The sequence below is a fragment of the Mus caroli genome, chromosome 17, assembly GCF_900094665.2.
Source record: "Mus caroli chromosome 17, CAROLI_EIJ_v1.1, whole genome shotgun sequence".
Lineage (NCBI taxonomy): Eukaryota > Metazoa > Chordata > Mammalia > Rodentia > Muridae > Mus > Mus caroli.
In genome coordinates, this window is record NC_034586.1 from 4,010,880 (window position 1) to 4,020,504 (window position 9,625).

The window sequence follows — 9,625 nt, forward strand, 5'->3', positions numbered from 1 at the left end:
CTTGATGATTGGTTTGGGGCCTGGGTGTACAGCTCAGTGGTGAAGTGTGTGGTTAGCATGCATGTGGTCATGAGTTCACCCTCCTGCCCTGCCCTGTGCTCCCTCAGCACACATTTGAATCAACTGTAGAGAAAATTGTTAATATTCAACACCGAGTTCTGCTCTTACTCTGTCTGAGACCATTTGTACGTGTGCCTGTTGAATATTCTGTATTTTTTTAAAATGGGTGTTTTGTCTGCATATATGTCTATATACCACTTGCCTGCCTGGTGCTAGCAGAAGCTGGAAGAAGGCATTGTCTTATAGATGGTTGTCGTTGTGAGCTGCCGTGTGGGTGATGGGAATCGCCACCCCCGGCCCCCAGAGAAGCCAGTGTTCCTAACCACTGAGCCATCTCTTCAAGCCCCTGAACATTTGGAAAGTTTCTTTTTTCTTTATTCAAGACAGTTTCTCTGTGTAGCCCTGACTGTCTTGGAACTCACTCTGTAGACCAGGCTGGCCTCAAACTCAAAAATCTGCCTGCCTCTGTCTCCCAAGTGCTGGGATTAAAGGCGTTTGCCACCACTGCCCAGCAGAAAGGTTCTTATTTCAGAATTTACAACCCCCAACATACTTTTATTTCAATGTATATTAAATTTTAAGTATATGTTGGATAGGTGTAATTGAAGTTATATATATATATATATATATATATATATATGTGTGTGTGTGTGTGTGTATATATACATATATGATACATATAATCAGCTGGAACCCAGTTCTGTGTAGAAATTTCATTTAGTATAGACTTTACATATATAAGCTGAAGGTTATACAAAATATTTATGATTTTGTACTTGAACTAAATAGTGTGCATCCATGTAAAGGGGCTAGGTGGCCTTTCACAGTGACCTAACCCTGTTATACATATGCATTTTGATTCCTGCCTGACAGGAACTCTACAGTGGCATCATCTCAGCATCCAGAAAGTTCCACGTTGCCCAGCCTGGAGGTGCATGGCTATAGCCCCAGCACTCTAGAGTCTGAGAACTGAGCCTTATGAAATTGAGGCCAGTCTGAGCTACTAGCCAGCCTCTTTGTCAAAAAAGAAAAGAAGGGAAGGAAGGAGGGAGGGAGAGGCTGGCGTTGACACTATAGAGAGCTTTCCCAGCATGCACAGAGCTTGAGTTTAATCCTCTGCACTAAGAAAAAGGAAGTTTTGTATTCTGGGTCATTGCTGATTTTGAGAATATGAGTGCTTACTTGACCTGTAGTTTCTTGTGTTGTTTTAGGTCTTGGAGTTTGTTTTTGATATTTTTCTTGTTAAAAATTTTAAATTTATTTATTTATGTATTTATTTATTTTTGAGGGATGCTACAGTGCATGTATGGGGGTTGAAGGACAACTTGTAGGAGTTGATTCTGTCCCCTCCCTCCACCCTCCACACACACACACATAATACAGGTCCCAGGAATTGAATTTAGGTCATCAGGCTCAGTGTCAAATGCCTTTCTCACCCAGAGAGCTGTCTCTCCAGTATTTGATTTTGTTGTTGTTGTTGACATAGAATCCAAAGTTTATGTGTAGCTAGGATAATGACCTTACATTTTAAAGTTCTTGATGTTTCTGCCTCCACTGCCCAAGTGCTGGGGTTTTGGGCATTCGCCATCATACCTGGCGTTCTCATCTTTTCTGATCCACTTTGTCCTCATGGTGCTTAAAGTCTGGGTTGATCCACACCTCTTTCTCATGGCCATCCAAGGTCTGACTGTGATACCATCAGCTGTCTGTAGTCCACCACTGCCCTCCTCCCCTCTTCCCAGACCAGTGACTCAGAACTTTTCCATGTGTCAAAAGACATCCCATCATTTGGCAATCTAAGAGTCATCTGGTACTAGTTTTTTGGTTTGTTTGTTTGTTTGTTTGTTTTGTTGTTGGTTTTTCGAGACAGGGTTTCTCTGTGTAGCCCTGGCTGTCAAGGAACTCACTTTGTAGACCAGGCTGGCTTCGAACTCAGAAATCCGCCTGCCTCCGCCTCCCGAGTGCTGGGATTAAAGGCGTGCGCCACCACCGACCAGCCTCCTGTTTCTTTTTCTTTCTTTCTTTCTTTCTTTCTTTCTTTCTTTCTTTCTTTCTTTCTTTTGCTTTGTTTTTGTTTTTGTTTTGTTTTTTTCGAGACAGGGTTTCTCTGTGTAGCCCTGGCTATCCTGGAACTCACTTTGTAGACCAGGCTGGCCTCGAACTCATAAATCTGCCTGTCTCTGCCTCCCAATAGCATCCATCTCCTTTCTTATTTCACTTAAGCATTTGTTTGTGTTCTTGAATATAATTATAATGATTTCCTATGTCTGGAGTGTCATCTAACTCACTATCACTATATACCTTGTTTTATGAAGTACAACAAACTCAAGCTTATCCCTGACTAGCTTACAAATGAATGAGACTCGGACTATGGTTATTTTACTCGGCTTTGACGATTACTTGGGGGCAGGGGGTAATCTCTAATCTACTCTTCTTTTTTTCTGTTTTTTGGTTTTTGGTGGGTTTTGTTTTGTTTTTTGGGTTTTTTTTTTTTTTTTTGTGGTTTTTTGGTTTTTTGAGACAGGGTTTCTCTGTATAGCCCTGGCTGTCCTGGAACTCACTCTAGACCAGGCTGGCCTCGATCTCAGAAATCCACCTTCCTCTCCCTCCCAAGTGCTGGGATAAAAGATGTGCGCCATCACTGCCCGGCTAATCTACTCTTCTAACTGCTGGCCAGGCTACTTCCCCAGCCCTGAGCCCCAGATACTTGCTGTTTCTTGTGACCATGTCCATCTTCCCTCATGGCAGCTTCCTCCTCCCCTCCCCTCCCCTCCCCTCCCCTCCCCTCTCCTCTCCTTCCCCCCCTTCTCCTCCTGGTTTCTCTGACCAGGTTGCTCCAAACCCACCCACCTCTAATCCCTCCAGTAATTGGCTGTAGCCAATTTTATTTAACCAGTAGTTTTAAATCAAGGAACGTGTTTGGCAGCACAAGCTTGTAAATGTAAGAAATCGCTGGTAAGTATAGAATTGAGCATTACACTCCACAGCAACACTCCAAACCTCAGCAAGGGGTTGGCTTTTGGAGGGCTATGTCTATGTCCTGTATTGGTGATTTAGGCATCTGGCATTGTTTACTTACCTTTTTTTTTTCTTTTTAAAAATCAGCTCTAGTCTTTCAGTTGAAGTATTTGCAGTGTTCGAGGGGGATTTGGAGGTCCAGGTGTTGAGTGTGTAGTTCAGAAAACAATGTCTCAGTCCAGAAGCTCCGGATGCTAGCCAAAAGATGCTTTATGTATTCCCTGGGAAGGCAACAACTGTTCGTTAGGATCATTAAGCAATTATTATACTAGCCCATTAGTAACAGTGGCACTTTGACGTCAATAACATGGAAAGCAAACGACCAGGGATAGCATGGGATGTACTGGATTCCAGTTAATAAGATTAGGAGGGGGGAGGGAAGTAGGGTGGGTAAGGATAAAGGACACGAGTTAAATGAACCTGGAGAGGCGAGCATGCGTAGGATGACGTAAGCATTCAGGTGGACTTTGAGAAGGCAGAGTGGGTAAGGATTAAGCCTTAAATTGACTTTGGAAAGAGAGGGGGAAAAAAACCTAGTAGTTAAGAGGGGAAAGTGGAGACTGTTATACTCCACAGATGTCTGTAAAAGCTACAGACGGTTATAATTAGGAAGTATAAAAGAGAAGAGGGAAGGGATGAGATGGGAGAAAGGGCATAGGACTAGGAGGGGTGGTGCATCCTCAGAGTGGAGTAGAGCAAACTGGGTGAAGAAACCCAACAACATAGGCTGGAGAGATGGCTCAGCGGTTAAGCGCACTGACTGCTCTTCCAGAGGTCCTGAGTTCAATTCCCAGCAACCACAGGATGGCTCACAACCATCTGTAATGAGATCTGATGCCTTCTTCTGGTGTGTCAGAAGACAGCTACGGTGTACTCATATAAATAAAAATAAATTAATTAAAAACAAAAGAAATCTAACAACAGGCCAAAGACCTAACAGCCATATACAGAACAAACAAAACCATCATTAGACATGCAAGAATAAAATTAGAGACAAAGAATACTGGCACAGCTGGGCTGAGATGAAAGATGAACAAGTCTGAGAACATACAGAGCAGGGTTATGTGGTCAGCATGACACTGCTGAGTCAAGCTATTTTCTGTGTCAATGACTGGAAGGCATGGAACAAAATGGCTTCAGCTGTGCTAAAGGAGCAGGCCTCAGGAGAGATGAAGACGATCTTACGGTTCTGTGTTACGGTATCAGAAACACTGTTTATGGAGGAGGACGCTTCTCTCTGAAAAAAACCTATAAATTGTAATGTAAATATCTGAGGTGCAGCCCCCAAAGAGGTCTCGGCCCACAACTTGAGAACCACAGACTTTGAGGCTTCTGTGTTCCTTGTTCCAGGTTGTGGGCAGAATCCTACTCGACAAGCCAGTGTGGGTGCAGGGATCCCCTATTCGGTTCCAGCATGGAGCTGCCAGATGATCTGTGGCTCGGGCCTAAAAGCCGTGTGTCTTGCAGCCCAGTCCATAGCCATGGGCGACTCCACCATTGTGGTAGCTGGAGGCATGGAGAATATGAGCAAGGTAAGTGCAGAGGTGCTGCTCACCTAGAGGGCAGGTCCTGCTGAGGAACCCACAGAAAATGACTCAGCCTGACCCCTGACTGAATGCCCACAGCTCTNCAGGTTGGATAAGAAATCCCATGTGAAGAACCGTCTATCAGCCAGGCAGCTGGAGGAGAATGTAATTTCTCTAAGCTGTTGTTCTAGCAGCATACAGTGCTTTCTGAAATGAACCCACAAGATCATTTGGTTGCTATTCCTGCTTATCATGTAGCTGAGGTTAGCCCAAGACTTGCTATGTAGCCTAGGCTAGCCTTAAATGCTTGCCTCTCCTGCTCTGCATCTAGAGTGCTAAGAATATCTTTGGATATTTTCCAACTCATCTAAACTTTTTAAGTTGTCTTCCTTAAAAATCTTAAAATTTTGAGAAGCTCCTTTTCGTTGTACCCAGAGAGTTAATAAGCATGCCAGGTACAGCACATTCATTTTGAGAACACAAGAAAGGGAAAAGATAATACACAGGCAATAACTTCTGAGGGTGTCATTCTTAGGAAGTTGACACCAAGGTCATTAAGACCCTGAGTCCTCCAGGTTNATAATCCAGCTCTCTACTCATTATCAACAAATGAAAATTCGATGATGCAATGAAGGTCATGACTATCCTGGTGAGGTTCCCAGATTTTCCACTTGAGATGCTGTCATGTTATCTCTTCCCGTGGTGAGTTGTTTCCCATCATGCACTACACTAATTCTCCACTTCTTAAAAAAAAAAAAATTACAGGTGGGGTGTGGTAGGGCACAACATTTATTACCCCTTTTACTGGGGGACGGCACATGCACCCATACTTACGGAGGTCAGAGAATGACATCCTGGAGAAGACTCTCTCCATCTCACCAGATGGGGATTGAACTCAGGTCATCAGGCTGGGGGCAAATGCCTGTGTGTACTGACCCATCTCACCAGCACTACCTGCTTACATTTCTTTTCCCTGTGTGTGTGTGTGTGTGTGTGTGTGTGTCTGTTTGGTGTTCGAGGCAAGGTTTTTCTGTAGAGCTTTGGCTGTCCTGGAACTCCCTTTTAAACTCAGAGATCTGCCTGTCTCTGCAGTGCTATGATCAAAGGTGGGTGTCACCTATGCCCCTAGTTTAAGCAGGGTCCTTTGTATCTTGGACTACCCTGGAATTCCACATGCATAGCTCCACATGCATGGCTGGCTTTGTTTTGTGGAGAGACAATGGGACATGAGCTCTGCTGTTTGGAAGTCCCTAGTTCATTCTGTTATTGAACTTCTAGAGAGACTGGCCCACAGCTTAAAATTATTAGGGCAACTGAACTCGAACAAATCAGCTAGGATCCTTTGAACTGGGAGCTTCCTGTTCCTAGACTCAGCTCATTAATTCAGGGTACAGCTCATCCCTACAAAGTGTTCTTCTAATTGTGACCTGGAGCCAGAGCCCAGAATAATCCAGAACATGATCTGCACACAAAGCACAAAGAGCTTCTGGTGGTGTAGGTTTTTGCTCTCTTGTTGGATTCTTATATCTCTATTCCCCTTCCAACCTTTGTGTAGCAGCATCCCTCCAGCCCCCTACTGCTAGGTGGGAGAGAGAGAAGGCCAGGGGATAGGAGACATAGACTTCTTTTGACTGCTTCCTGCTGTCCAGGGGCATTGAGTTCCTTAGGGCAAGTCCACTTTTATCTTCAGGATACGTCCCTTCATCTCTCATATATCTCCTCATCAGACCACCACAACAAACAGCAGCAACAGCATGGAGCAGGAGGCCCCTACCTCTTGGGGCTCTGGCATTTATTCCCTCTTCAGAGTCCACAGAATTAAACTACCTGCAGCTGGCAAAAATCATGCATCTTCTAGAACGCAAGACAATCATCGTTAACAGCTGTGGGCAAACTGAATTTAATTCCATATCCCAAACCTAGAATCCGTCTCTGAGGGAGATGGATCAGATTTAGAGCTGCAGAAGGAAATTCATCCAAAATGTATGTGGAAGGGAAAGTGACCCTATGGGAGGGGCTGCCCAGCATGTAAGAGGGCAGCAAAGATCAAACATAGATTTAGAAGGGGTTGAGCCAGGAGTATCAGAGGAAAATGTGTGCTAGCTGTGTGGACAATTAGAACTGCTCAGCCTTTGAATTAGTCAGGCATATTAAAATTAACTGGTGTGTGTATGTGTGTGTGTGTGTGTGTGTGTGTCTTTTATTAGGAAATCCATATAGCTCCTGGGCAGGTTCATGCGTTCGACCCATGTGGAACTCAGAGAGACCTAACTAACTACTATAACACAAGTCAGTGATGAAGAGCCTGTGCCATTCTTGCAGAGGAGCCAAGTTCAGGTCCTAACATCCAAGTCCTGTGCCTCCCAACTGCCTATTACCCAGCTCCAAGGCATCCAATACCCTCTGGTCTTTTTAGCACACACTCCCATGGAACATGTAAACTCATTCAGCCCCCCACCCCCCAAACATCTTTTTGAAAGTAGTACAGGAATTGTTAGGTTTCTATGCCATCCTGTTAGGTAATACTGGTCTATCTCTAAGGATATAATAGAATCATAAGGAATTACGATACAGGATGGACAGGTTTGATCAAGTAACAAAAATGGCCAGGTGATAGAGGAATAGATGGCTAAGAGAAGGCAGGTGGAACTGTCTGCTAACACCAAGATGTTTCAGGTCCTGATCTGGAGAGCAGGGGATGGGGAGAAGGCCTGATGGGTAATGAAGGAGGAGGAAGTACAAGCCAGAGCCTCCTGACTCTGAGTGGGATCCTGAGAGACAAGTGACAACCATCCTAAATCTGTTCTTCCTTCCTGTGTCCAGGCTCCTCACTTGACTCATCTGAGAACAGGAGTCAGGATGGGTGAGGTGCCACTGACTGACAGCATACTCTGTGATGGTCTTACAGATGCCTTTCACAGCTACCACATGGGCATCACAGGTAAGGTTGATAGGTCTCTAAAGCGCTGTGCCCTAAGGTCTGTGCCACCGTGTCTGGTAAGTAAAGGTATTTTTTTATGAAATAATTCCCAGACTTGCTGATTAGTTTTAAATGGAAAGATGGAAACTTTTCAATATAGAGCCCTGAGCTGGAATGGTGATAGACACCCATATCCTAGAATAAGAGTGACAGAGGCACATGTGAGTGAGCTCTGGCTAGCCTGGTATACATAGCAAGTTTCCAGCTAGCCACAACCTCGTAAAACACCACCACCGTGTAAACCTGGCACATACAACTTATGTAAGAAAGCCAGCACTACCTGAGAAGATCGGCTTCTCCTCTACTCTGCCAGTGTATTCATGCCTTGACTGTCCTCAGTTATGAGGAAACAGGAGCAATAGAACAGGACAGACAACCCTTGCTCTTCCAAAACATCACATGTAGAGATTTAAAGAGAAGTGCAACATGCACGTAAGCTCTGGGTCCCGAACCAGGGACCAATTACTGTTTTGTTTAGTTTCTTTGAGACAAGGTTTCTCTGTGTAGGCCTGGCTGTCATGGAACTCACTCTGTAGACTGGACTGGCCTTGGACTCAAGAGATCCACCTGCCTCTACTTCCCAAATCTTGGAATAAATGTGCATGTACCCTGCTTCTGGCTTTTTTTTTTTTTTAAGTAATTAAAGATCTAATAGTATAATAGGTAAATTTTGAAGATGAGCTAAAAATTCATATTGATGTTAAATTTCCTGATTGTTAAAAAAAGTTTTTAAAGTTTGTATTTGTGTATGCATAGGTATACAAGTATCACACTGCATGTATACAGGTCACAGGTCAACCTGTAATAGTCAGTTTCCCAACTATGTGCAATCAAGACCCCCAGGGATGGGAACAAATATTTTTATCTGCAGAAACATATCACCAGTCCTGACTTTATTTTTTTCAAAGATTTATTATTATAAATAAGTACACTGTAGCTGTCTTCAGACATGCCAGAAGAGGGTGTCAGATTTCATTACAGATGGCTGTGAGCCACCATGTGTTGCTGGGATTTGAACTCAGGACCTTCGGAGGAACAGTCAGTGCTCTTAACCGCTGAGCCATCTCTCCAGCCCTCATTATTTTTTTAAACAACCCATTATAGGTAAATAAAATTGTGTTCAAGAGAAGTACATAGTGAGATAACAATTCAGAGGTAAAGGGAATCGCATTTCCATCTTCCCTCAAATGCTTAAGAGAGAATGTTAGGGAAACGGGGCAAAAATATCAGTGCTGATCCTGGATACTGACTTCTGGAGGTTTATACTTCCATATATAGAAAAGGACGATGTCTCTCCTGAGGGGTTACAGTTCCCAGGCCCATCGGGGTGACAGGAGCTACCTGAGAGCATGGCCTCTCCTCCTCCAAGCCTGCTGGTGTGTACAGTTGTTGTGTTATGATTTGAGACAGGGTTTTTCTGTGTAGCCCTGGCTGTCCTGGAACTCACTCTGTAGACCAGGTTAGCCTCGAACTCAGAAATCCACCTGCCTCTGCCTCCCAAGTTCTGGGATTTAAGGTGTGTGCCACCACTGCCCAGCTGTGTACAAGTTAATTCTTGTTTAAATGTAACTGCCGCAGACCCTCTGGGTCCCGTGCCTGCGTAAAACGGTTCTCTAGAGTAGATGGGCAAAGATTAGGACGTGACAGACAGACAAACACACAAGAGAGGTGTTGAATCTGAATGTAATCTTCTGGTTGAGCTTAGACTAATTATATTACAGCGAATATCATAAATTGTAAAACATAACAGATACGGTACATTGAAGTTTCCCAGGTGCAAAGGGAGTGACTGCAAAGTTTACACTAGGGATCAGCATCCCTCCAGATGTAAGAGGAGTGACTTCAAAAGGACTATGTTTAGAGTTAATTGGGCTAGAGGGGTATTAACTCTTGCCTGGCCTCAGGAATAAAGTAGTGTCAAGGACTTTTAGGCCTTGTTAATTCTTATCTATGTCTGGAGAATTCCCATTTATCAGTATAGTTACTTAATTTGCTGTTGGCACGGAATATAGTCTGTAATAAGAATTTCTATCTCAGTGAG

At 44.0% G+C, this 9,625-nt stretch overlaps 2 protein-coding genes across 2 annotated transcripts in view; one reads left to right on the forward strand and one right to left on the reverse strand.

Annotated features, from left to right (window-relative positions):
- Positions 1 to 9,625, reverse strand: part of Tcp1 (t-complex 1) — a 27,725-nt gene that overhangs the window by 4,501 nt on the left and 13,599 nt on the right. The gene's annotated exons all lie outside the window — the stretch shown is intronic.
- LOC110283775 (acetyl-CoA acetyltransferase, cytosolic-like) overlaps positions 1 to 9,625 on the forward strand; it is a 16,120-nt gene that overhangs the window by 997 nt on the left and 5,498 nt on the right. Inside the window, exons 3-4 of the mRNA XM_021149258.2 lie at positions 4,407 to 4,610; positions 7,428 to 7,545. Coding sequence (XP_021004917.1) covers positions 4,407 to 4,610; positions 7,428 to 7,545 — 322 coding nt within the window. The remainder of the gene's footprint in view (positions 1 to 4,406; positions 4,611 to 7,427; positions 7,546 to 9,625) is intronic.